The 12,299-nt window shown below is 38.5% G+C and overlaps 1 protein-coding gene across 2 annotated transcripts in view; it reads left to right on the top strand.

The window, feature by feature from the left end:
- Positions 1-12,299, top strand: part of LOC126272933 (cilia- and flagella-associated protein 91-like) — a 273,513-nt gene that overhangs the window by 74,535 nt on the left and 186,679 nt on the right. For both annotated transcript variants that reach the window (XM_049976230.1, XM_049976231.1), the window contains exon 6: positions 6,331-6,497. In XM_049976230.1, the coding sequence (XP_049832187.1) occupies positions 6,331-6,497 (167 nt within the window). The remainder of the gene's footprint in view (positions 1-6,330; positions 6,498-12,299) is intronic.

Raw genomic sequence — 12,299 nt, 5'->3', positions numbered from 1 at the left:
TTTTAGTGAATTTCTTGTTATTTGACTACGTACTATTTTAATTAAATTTAATTATTAGAATGGACATATTTATAACTATTGATTAGTAAATGAAGAAACACATGAAGTTTCCTTGAAAATGTATGCTTGTCATGATTTGTGAAATCCATTATACATGCAGTTTGGTAAGGTATCCGGAACTACTTTGCACCTCAACACTTTGAGCTGCAGACACAGAGGCAGGCCCTATTTGGCAGTTAATCTGCATACCAGTGAGACATTGCTAATGTAGCAAGAACAAAGCGTAGGTATGAATTTTTTAATATCACAGAATTTACACTTGTACTACAAAAATGAAAGTTCGGGCAGGAGTTGAACCATTGCCTCACACATGTTTGTTTCATGTAGCTCGAATGTTAAGCACTTGACCACTATGAACTCTTAACATCGGTACTTATGCACAGATACATCAGTTATGTAAATAGATGCATAAAACTTCTCTTGTGGTTTTCTCAAAATTTCCAGAGTAGTACAACTTACTACTTGCATGTATGTTGTTTTAATGGCCGACTAAAGGTATGCAAAGTCTGAAGTAAATCCATTGTCCCAGCGTCATGCCATCCCCTTGTCAATGCCCCACACCACAAAGTGTTGTTCAGCACAGTATTCGCTTAAATCTAGAGATTTATATACTACATTATTTCTAACAATTGCAACTCCACTTTTTTCTGTACAAGACCTACAATAATGAGCAGCTAAACAAAAGTATTCCATCTGTAACATATTTGTTTTAGGCATGATTCTATAAAGCTTGTGAACAGTATGTTTGTTTTTTAGCACCAGGCTAAAGTTTCTCTTAGAGATTTGTGGAGTTCTACCCAATAGCCCCAGACAGTTAAATCCTGTTAAAATGAAGATCTACAACTTTTCTTATCAACATATTCCCTTTTCTTACAATCTACAAATGCAATCATCACAAAAGGTACCTTTAAGCTGTGAACACTAGTTGTGTTTGGTAACTTATGCTAAAAAGATAGTATTAATTAAAGTAATACACCTTGTGTACATACACCAAAACACTTCTAACCATGTGTAACTTGTGAAAATTACATAAGTTTCTTGAAACCTTTATGTCTTATGCAAGCAACATTTAATAAAGAAATTAAAAGTTGTTCAAACTGCAGGCACCCATAAAATAGTAAAAGTTTCATGAGATAGAGTAAACATACCAGTGACTTTACCACTGCCCATTACTATGAAATCTTAATTAATCAATTTGTGGAAAAAATGAAACTAATTGTAGAGGCCTCACACCAAAGAGCTAAATGAACTGTATAGACTGTTAACATTGCTGCCTCCTGACAAGATATGAATCACAAGTTCTAAGGTTATCAATGTTTCATATGTACCAACCCATTATCAGGGTATCATTGTTGGTCAGTATAATATCCATAATGTCATGAATCATTACTTACTATGGAAAATCAGTTTAATTTTTCACAAAATAATCATGTTCCATGCTAATAAATAGGGTAAGTCATAGAACAACACTTACAAGGTATCTTACAAAATGCACATACTTTACATATTTATTTTAAAAAAACTGTGAAAAAAACTATAGCAATATATTTCTGAAATTGCACATTGAAACTGTTACTGTTACTTACAATTACTTTTGCATAGCTTGAACTCTAGAATTCCTGGGTTGCTTTCTCTTTATAGCATAACTCAGGAAAATGGTGAAGTGTTGTGATGAATTGATACCATAGAAAAAGCAATGTGAAATGAGGTAGGTAGCAGCTATCAAGTAATATCTTACATGCTAAGTTTGAGGCTGCATGTTCAGAATCCATGTGACCTCTATCAGTGATAGATACTGGGCAGGTGAGGCTCAGGCAGAACTGCCCATGGAAGATTTCAAAGTGATTTACAATATCCTTGCTTGTACAGGAGTGCCATGGCTGCTCATAATGGATGCAAGGTAATGAGTGAGAAAACAGAAAGTGGAAATGTTACAGTGAGTGTAATCTTTTGCTGGTACAACTAAGTAATGTGGAAAGAGCGCAGTCTAAGATGATTGGTCTGCTTTCACAACCACCAGGTGACCTGTTGACTGTAGCAAATGGGTGTCAGTAAAATCTGGCAACAATGACATGTTGTCATGATGACTTATCTTGAACAGTATAAACCATTGCCATTTAACATGGTATGATATGAATAAGTGATGTATGCAACACCATAGTAAGCCTTGGTCACAGTCGGTGATGTAGGGACAATGAACAACCAACTGTTGCTGAATGTGCTAAACACAGGGCTAATAAAAGGGCAATTTCACAATCATGGGTTCTGTTTCAAAAGACCACGCCAGAACAAATGTAGTTTTAGGCCTAGGTACAGCTGTGCAAGTTGGTTAGTGACACTGTTGTATGTGACTGATGATCCTCACTGACAATCAGAAATTCATGAGTAACCCCAACTGAATGGTTTTGTGGAGGATATTCATGAATCCTTAATGTGCTGGATATTGGCAAGCAGATTATGTTCTCAGTGAGCTTATCATACATTACGTTGAGGAAGAGTGCTTTGGCTGTCTTCAGTAAGTTATATATCTTGATGAACAGCTACATTCCAGCATTTGGCATCATGATGGTCAGGTATTCTGAACAGTTTCTTTGGTACTACCCCATTGGCATTAAACCAAGCTCTTTTTAATATTATATAGTGGATAGTGTCAGTAACATTGCATAACTGTTTCTATGATGTTTCCAATTAATTGTGCTTTATTCTGTGTGGAACATAGCATCTCTGCTTTACCATATCATTTCAAAATTGGTGCACAGTCCAACAGCTGTCTGGCTACTTGCTGCATTTGAAATTCCTCTTCTTGAAAGAGGTGTGTCACATATAATAAATCAGTCAGTTGCTCATATATAACTCTTAAGGAGGAATGGCAAGACTCACAAGGCAATACTCTTTAAAAGCGACAAGATACAACACCTCATGTTGATATGTGAATGTAAAGATGTAAAATCTGCAATACTGAAGGATGATGACATGGATATGTTCTGCCAGTCTTGACAGCAAGGCAGGGCTGTACTGTTTGGTCAAAGAGGCCACCTGGAATTCTATAATCTCCTCAAAATTAAAATAAAAGACAGAGAAGTTGCCCTAAACTGAACACAATAATGGAGGACAAACAGGCTATAACTTTTCAAATGAATCGAGACAAGTATGGGTGCAGCTACTGTTTTACAGTATCCCTGAACTCAGTAACTTGTGGTTGAACTATTGGCCATATCTGCTTGTGGGGTTTTGTGTTAGGTACAGAGGAGGAGGGGGGAGGGGGAGTGGAAGAGAGCAGCTGAGGAGAGGAAAGGGGGACAAGGGGCAGTAGAGGCTGCTAGACTGACAGAGACAAAGCTGACAGATTCAGAGACACAAGGCAGGCAGACTCCATATGAAGCCACATTACCATAATGGAGACTCTCCTGTAATGTGAGGCACCATATCCACTCTTCCAGCCAACAGTACATGCATTGGTCAACATGAAGTCAGCTCTAAGCTTTCTGGACACTGGTTGTGAGGTGTTCTGATAACTGGAGAAGTGAGCATCCATTGTTAAAATATTTCCAGTGAAAATTGAGCTGGTGAAAAGGAAAGTTGTAATCAGCACACAAAAAGAGATAAATGAGTAAATTTTCAAAACTTCTACAAAATGCAGTTGGTAAAATCATTATCATATGTGCTTGTGCAACACTATCTGTTCAGAAGTATTTGGATGCCGTATGTAATGCAGAATTTAGCACTAGATGCCTCGAGAGGTGGACTTGCCAGTATAAAAAAAGATGGGGAGTATTGTGATGTCAGTAGAGAAACATTAACAGCAGCATGGGTCAATTGAGAGAGCTCAGTGACTTAAACGTGGACTAGTCATTGCATGTCAACTGAGTAACAAATCCTTTAGGACATTTCAACACTTCTAAACCTTCCCAAGTTTGCTGTTGATGACATGATTGTGAAGTGGTAATGTGAATGAACAACCACAGCGAAATCAAGAGCAAGCAGAGCTCATGTATTGATGAACAGGGATTGTTGAATATTGTGGGCTGTGATCGTGAAAAAACACATGAAATCAGCAGAACCAATCATTCCTGAGTTTCAAAGTGCTACCAGCAGTTAGCTAGCATAAGTCTTCATAGGGAGGTAAAAAGTATGGGGAATGATGTTTGAGCAGCTACCATAAGTGATGTATCTCTGTTGTCAATGCTAAACAGCACTTGTGAGGGCGTAAAGAGCAATGCTGCTGGACAGCGAATGACTGGAAGCAAGTAATTTGGAGTGGTGGAATGCACTATACCCTGTGGCAATCTGATGGAAGGGTTTGGGTTTGCCATTGCCTGGTGAATGTTACCTGCCATCACATGTAATGGCAACAGTGAAGTATGGAGGAGGTGTGTTACAGTATGGGGATATTTTTTTATGGACAGTTTGTTGTCCTCTTATTGTGCTTCAGAAAACACTAAATGTGGAGGGACATGGGGAGATTTTGTAGCATTGTGTACTGCATACACTAAGGGAACAACTCTGAGGTGATGATTGTCTGTATTAGACTGGCAATGTACCTTGTCATAAAGCAGCATCTTTGGATCAATAAAATTCTGAAGTGGAGTGGCTGGCCGGTCCTGACCTGAACTCAAAGGAAAACCTTTGGGAGGAGTTAGAATGACAACTTCACTCCAGAACGCAGCATTAAAAATCACTATCTTCTCTGGTTTCAGCTCATGAGGAAGACATTTAGACACCTCACTGAAAGGAAATTCTTTCTTCAGTACAAGGTGCCTGACAACAAAGGAGATACTTTGCTAGCAGGAATACTGGGAGATGTGGAGTATGAATTAATGGAATGCTCACTTATTTATCAACTGCAGCAATCCATGGCTTCCATCTGTTCACACAGTTAATAAAATGCATGGCTGGAAAACATTTTGAGTACTATAAAGAGATCATAGCAGCTGCAGATTGATATTTACCAGACTTCCAAGTATCATGCTGCAAGGTTTGATCAAAACACTAGAAAAAATATGAGACAAATCTGCTTTTACCACTTGAAAATTAGGTCTTGTGCTGCCAGACAGAAGTTTTCTCCTTATCCGTATAGAAGATGTTTAATGGCGCATTACAAGGCAATTAATATGAAGTCTTTCTTTCTACAGTTGCTTTTTCAAAGCCGTTCTTCTCACTCAGTCTTCTAAGAATGTCATAATTTGTGACCTTTTTAGTCCATTTGAATTAAGATGAGCTTGTAACAGCACATAAAAAACCTTGTCTTTTTTCCTCCCCCTCTTCCCTATGAGTCTAAAATACCAAACTCCATAAACATTATTTCAAACATTTTATCCTGATTTTTAGTCTGTCACCTTTAGAGGTTCAAGAGTTTATTATTTTAGTTTTTGGCTATGTATAGTTCCACTCCTTTTTTGGCTGGCCTGTCTCTAGTGATTAAGCCATCTAAATTAATAAAAGAGTTAGCTTGTTCAAGTAGCGCATGGTCCAGGACTTCAGGGACTTCAGCTTGCATTCGTTTGAAACAGTAAATCACCCTCTTCTGTAAAATTTCCTCCTTTGCAAACACAGCTAAATATTGTGGATATCTTATATTCAGAATGTCATAGAGTTGAGAAATGATAAACTGAAGAGAAAGAGAACTATGAACATGAATCACTGCAGTGAACTGCATAGCTCAGTCCTGGAAGATGGCAGGAAATAACTTGTAACTGATATGCTGCAGTTTCTGTATGTCTCATTTTACCATTTTTGTTGCTTTTTACATTATTATTATTATTATTATTATTATTATTATACAAGTGATCAAGTTAAGAAGTGCTACACTATTACTGTATTTGTAATAATATTACTGTTCATTCAGTTTGTATGTGTTCATTTATTAATTATTTGAATAATTCTTTGCTATAAATAATGCTTCAGAATAATACTTCTAATGCTGTACCTGCTGATGGGGCATTTAAAGTCTGCCTTATTTGAATTTTTATCAGTTAAATTCATTCTTGATGATACTTGGAAAATGTTATAGGCACTTGCCCACAGAATAAATAGTGCCACAACTTTGCTTGTTAGCTGTGTACTGTCAGGCATTATAATGGATTCATGCTTAGTTAAATGGCCGAAAACATATTATTTGTGGTATATGTAGGTATATTTATTGGAAACGGTGATAGTTTTTAAAACTGATTACATAGCAGTCAGATTGCCACCATTGGGCTTCATAATTCCGCAGACTATTGTATGTAAAATTTCTGATATTTTCATGCTATATCAATTGTTGATTTTCAGAACATGGACTCCCTGCTGGAATGCATGAAGTAGAAATAATTGAACGATTGCGTATCAAAAGAGCGTGGGAAAAAGTACTACCTCCAATGGACAATCCTGAAAATATTAAAAAAAGAAAAGATATTCTAGAAGCTATTGAACGAGATGAATGGTCCTTCAGGGAGAAGGTATGTATTATTATGGCCATATTTGGATAAGTTAAAAATGTGTGAATTGAGAAGTTGAAAATGTGCAAAGTCTGGCAAGAAACTGCAGGTACATCCACCTGCAACTGAAACAGCAGTAAGTCAAGTAGTGTGTGTTAGTTCTGAAATTTCGTTTTAGTTTCTGGTAGTCAATGCTTTAAAGGTCAAGGACAAGTTTGAATTTCTGTACAAAATTTTAAACTTCAATGCATAGCTAGAAATGCACCATGAATTTTACTATTAACGAAATTGAAAAATGCGATCAACTTAAATATACACCAAATATAAAATGTGAGAATATCAACTTGAACTAACAGTGTAGTTGGAAGCAAGTGAATAGTGAGTGCAATGAGCAAAGTGCACAATATTGTTAGGAAGGGATATTTGTCTCCAAACTCTGGATGAAGACATGCACTTGGTGCACACCAAAGTCAGACTGAACATTTTTTTACTGTGGGGTGAACAAACATTGAGTTTTGAATGAGAAATGTGGACAGTAATTTTATAAAAATGTACCCTAATTTATCCACTCTTATTGGGGTGCAGAACCCCTAGTAAAGTTTTCTTGAATGGCACATGAAAGTTAACATCATAAGTTTCCCTTATATGTAACTTTCATGTCTTGTATGTTTTTTGTAGTATTGAATTGGCACAAAAGGAACTGGGAATGGTCTTCATATTCCTGAAAAAGTAATTCCTTCAAGTTGTATGCACCAAGACACCTCAAACTATTTAATATAGAATCTTAGATACACTTCTGTGAGAAAATTATTTAAGAACAGTGTGAAGACAAAAATAACCACTTTGCCGTAGAAAAAAATAGTTGCTATTGATATTGTTCATTTCTGTGGTGAGAAATAAATCATATTTAAGACCAGATCTGGACTTTAAGGTGTATGTAGAAGTGTCTGGAGTCATGATTCCTCAACAGTGTTATTGTTTTGCCTGTCCTTTGAGTAGCAACTCCTGCTTTATCCATCCTAGATCTACAAGTGTAAGATGCTAAATTATACCCACTTATACTGACACTATCCATTCCCACAGTTACATGGTGTTCAGACAAATAGAGAACATGAATCTCATTCTTATTTTTGAGATCATCTAAACATACTAATCTACTTTATTATTTATTCCCTTGATATTTTGATGAAGTAAGTTGATACCTCATTAGCTTTACCCCTATTTACTATACATGAAGTTTCTTTTATTCTATTTATCTTGATTGTCATCTATCTGGACTTTGGCTTTAACTTAAAAAATCTGTCTGCCAGGACCCATTAACCACAGGGATCACCCCTTGTGTGACTGTGGACCCCCTTCCAGTTTCTGTTAATAGACAAGTTAACTTATTTTTCCCCATCCTATTCAGGTGCAGGCCATGTGTAATGTATCCCCACCTACCAATAGCATTTACTGGAACAACGCTTATGTGAGATTTTGACGGTGTCTGGAGCATCCTGTCCAGCTCAGTGTTAACATGCTTTACAGCATGTGTTTACCCAGGGCTGATCATGGCACTGAAAGACCTCCACAAACCCCACATTTGTGTGCTCAGTTCCTGCTCCTATTTTATCCAGGTCACTCCTAATACTGTATCTTGGGGTCATAGCCAGGCTGTTTATTGTCTCCCCAACTATAATTACCTGATCTTCCTTCTCAAAGTCCCTGCATAGTTGACCTAAGCTTTCTGTCTCCTGGCTAAGGCTAGCACTTGGTTTCACAGGCCAGACTGATTTACTAATTGAATTTCTGGAGTTTTTTCAAGTGTTTCCCTATTTTTCCCTTTGCTTGTGTTTCCCTATTTTTCCCTTTTCTTGCTACCTTTTCCCACACTCTCTTTCCTCCTTAAACCTACATAATTCCAAGTTTACGTTTTTTAATTCAGCCTGAAGGGCACAAATTTTTGCCTCCTGTTCAGTGATTTTTCTGTCCTTTCTACATAACCTACACTGCCACGGAAGAGCCTCATTTTCTACCCTCGTTTCCGCACTGCTAGATTCGCCCCAATGAAACCATAATCTACAGTCTACACAGAACACCCCCTCTTTCAAATTTCTACGGCAACCACCACATTTGTCACACATGGTTTGATAGACAAACTTAACACAAAGTGTACTTTAAAGATTCTTCTAATAAATTTGCTTTAGCTATTACAGTATTTTACTTATAGCCTAAAAGAGGCTTCTTTAACACTTGTATTGAACTTTCTTGTTGTTCCAATCACAGATGAGGTTTGGAAGGATGCTTGCTTGTGTGGCTCTGAGTAAGCTGTTATTAGTCTATGTTTATATTCATAATTACTGCAGTATCAAAGCACAAAGAGGGGTGTAATTTTCTTGGTGTCTACCATAAAAGTCAGATCTTAGAATTTTACAAGCAAGTTTCATTACATGTATGGTGCCTTTATTTGTGTCGGCCAATTAAGATTTTCAGGCATTTCTTTTACAATATTTCACCTGCCATACAAGACTTTGACTATTTGCACAGCTGTAATATCCTCTGTTAATCTGACCTGACATTGATTCCACAAACTTAAGCAATATTTCTGTATGTGCTGCGTAAGTATTTTGTAAGAATTCCCTTTTACAGGAAACTAAAGTTTCCCAGTGGTCAGTCAATGAATTAAAATCTGCTATGCACTTTAACTACAACTGAGTTTATGTGATTCACTTTCATCATCATCATAATTAACTTCACCATCGTCATTATCGGTCATCTAACAGCAACTGCTCGATAAAAGCTTCCTCCTGACTTTTCTGTGCATTACGATTTTCACTTACACGTCTCCATGCATCTCCTACAACACAAACAATTCTTATGAAAATTAAAATGAAGTATAGTAACTTCATAATATATTAAACTACAAAACATATTAACATCATCATAATCATCAACTCCAATTGCCTATGTGTGGTTTACGAGTTTTCTTCGCTTGTGCCTGTCCCTGTACCATTCACCTCTCAGGATTGTATCTCTCTGTTTTCTCTTAATCACATAGCCTCCTTTACTTGGTCCAGACATCTCTTCCTTGTGTTACTGCAGGCCTTTTACCAATCACCTATGTGTGTAACCATTGTTTTACCATCCTTCCTTTATTCATTTGTTTTACATTCCCACACCATCTTAAGTGGGACCTTCCTACTTTTTCTTTCAGTGACTTGTATACTCCATCTTCTTCCCTTATTTCTTCACTTCTTACCCTATACTACGTAATTTTCTAGACCATAGTTGATAAAAAATTTGTTGTTTTGGCATGAAGTTTGTTGTCGACATGTTTAGTCATTGTGGAGGTTTCCAGGCCAGACGTTATTTTTGGGGTAAAGTATGACTGAAGGAGAGTGTTCTGATCTTAAGGAAACATGTTCATTCCAGAGCAGATTGCAAATTCCAAACTGATGATACGACTGAGGTGAATTTTGAGTTTCATGATTGATCTCATGCTGTATCCTGATAGTGCATGCAAAATATTTGTACTGGTCTACTGTTTCCAGCAGTGTATTTTCTTGCCTTATTTTTACTTTTTTGTTCTTCCTGTTCAGTGATATTGCAACCATTTTTATTTATTTATTGTTAAACTATTTGCTTTTAAATGGTCATTCCAGGTGGCCAGCCTATCCTGGTCTTCTTTCTCTTTATTATCTCAAATTACTACTCATCTACAAATGAAAATGCGTTGATGTCTTTATTATTTTTTCTGCTTCATTCCTTCCATAACTTTGTGGCGGTTATTGACTGCAAGAGTTGACCGCCTCACCTTTGAGAATGAACTTCTTTGAAAACTGTTGATCTCAGTGTGTTCCAAACTCTGTATTCGAGCTGATGTGTTTGTACCGCTATGATCAAAATAAAGTTAATTCATTATAAACAAGCGAATACTGAATGTTGGGTGAGGTATTACTGTCCGTAACATCTCGATCCCCACACTGGTGACCCCGACGCTCACAAACGCCGCTTACAATGCCAGAAATAGGTACTGAACATCGCCATGGACAAACAATGCAGCAACCCTTTGTCGGATTTCTACGTCCATCGACTTCGCGTCGCACCGCATCTGGATGCAGTGTACAGGAACTGTAATTAATGTGTAAATTCCCGACTCTTGTGTGAATCGCGCTTTTTGGTAACTTTCGTCACCTTCTCACACATCGACAATGCGACCCAGACGCACACGTCGTCCATCAAAACCTGCTCAATGCGTCGGTACTTTCACTTCCGGTCAGTGCAGTGCTCCTTCGCTGATTAATTTGGACAATTTTGACTTGCTTTTGTGTAATGAATTAACTTTGTGCAGTGCTTCGACATTGGACAATCATGCCAAACAATGGATTGCAACAAACGGGAACTATGTTGCAAATCCCAGTTCGCACGAACTCCGAACTACGCCTAAATTGCATGCCTGGTCAAATTCTCAAACGCCCGTCATGGCTACTGCATCTTCCGCGCCGCGTGCAAATTCGTTCGACCCGGTTTCCGCACAGCCCGTCTTCCAGAGTTCGAATGTTCGCGCCAACTTTTCTGCCGCTTCTCCGCGCCTGTCCCTCATTTGCAGCCTTCAACCACCAACATTTCTCTCTGACCCACTTCCAATGTGGTTCATGGCCACGGAGTATATATTCTCCTCTTATGGCATCACCGACAAAAGTTAAAAATACTTCATACTCTTCAGTCACCTTAAGGACTATCATTATATAATTATGGACATCATCTGTGACAAATTGAGTGAAAAGTACACCAGAGCGAAAGCCGCTTTAATTCAGCACCTATCACCAACATTACAGGAACAATTTCATCAAGGGCATCCTACCAATCAATGTCAATGCACCAATTACACCAACGACAATGCCGGCTGTTTCTCAGTAAACACTGAACGTGCCACGCTTCCCTCTACGCAGCACTCGAGCCACACCGACTCTGCTCGACCGCTACCGACGTCACAGCCACCGCCTGCTGGCTTACTGACCTTGACCCAGTCAAAACAAACAGCTGTGCGACATACGATCCCACCACGGCTACCGCACCCGCATCTTGTCAACAACTCGCCGACACTATGCACTCTTACGTCCCGGCCGTTCACTAATCGATCGTGCCCTCAACTTGTTCACCCACCCCAGAAGATGATTTCAGCCGTATTAATGCTTTATACAGCAGTGAATGTATTCTCACTCCACTGCCGCCGAGTACTGAGTTTCACATTCGCGATCGCACACACGATCTCTTTTACTCAAACTGTTACGTCAATACTGTGCCGCCGGCCTTATCTTATACTCCAGGTTACCCTTTGATAGAGACACATTCTGATTTCGACCCCATCTTACTCAGTGACACACAGCAAACTGCTTCACGACATACATTTTTGCCTGAAGAACTGCAACAGCTATGTGAGCAAATTGCGACATACAGCTTGTTGGTACAAGATCAGTTACACATGCTGCAGCCAACACCGACTGAGCACGACATGCAATGAGATGCTCCTGTCATTGTTCCACCTCTGACTGCTGACAATCCTTTGCTGTTACTATGAGCTACAACTAATACCCTGACTATCACGCTACATGGATCTATGTCCCAGATGTCACAAATGTCATCACCACACAGCCTCAAGTGGAAATTCTACGTTACTGATGTGATACAAGCATCTTATTTACGCCGCTGCCACCTTTCCTTGGTAGTTACAGACACTTTGTTTCTGTACCACGGCGTAACCAGCCACACCAAAGTGCCGCTTGCTTTGCCGCCATCTTCACTACCTCCGCAATGTACGACCAACACATCTGCCATTTCAGC

Source organism: Schistocerca gregaria, chromosome 5, assembly GCF_023897955.1.
Source record: "Schistocerca gregaria isolate iqSchGreg1 chromosome 5, iqSchGreg1.2, whole genome shotgun sequence".
Classification (NCBI taxonomy): domain Eukaryota; kingdom Metazoa; phylum Arthropoda; class Insecta; order Orthoptera; family Acrididae; genus Schistocerca; species Schistocerca gregaria.
This window is presented reverse-complemented; position numbering and strand designations above follow the sequence as displayed.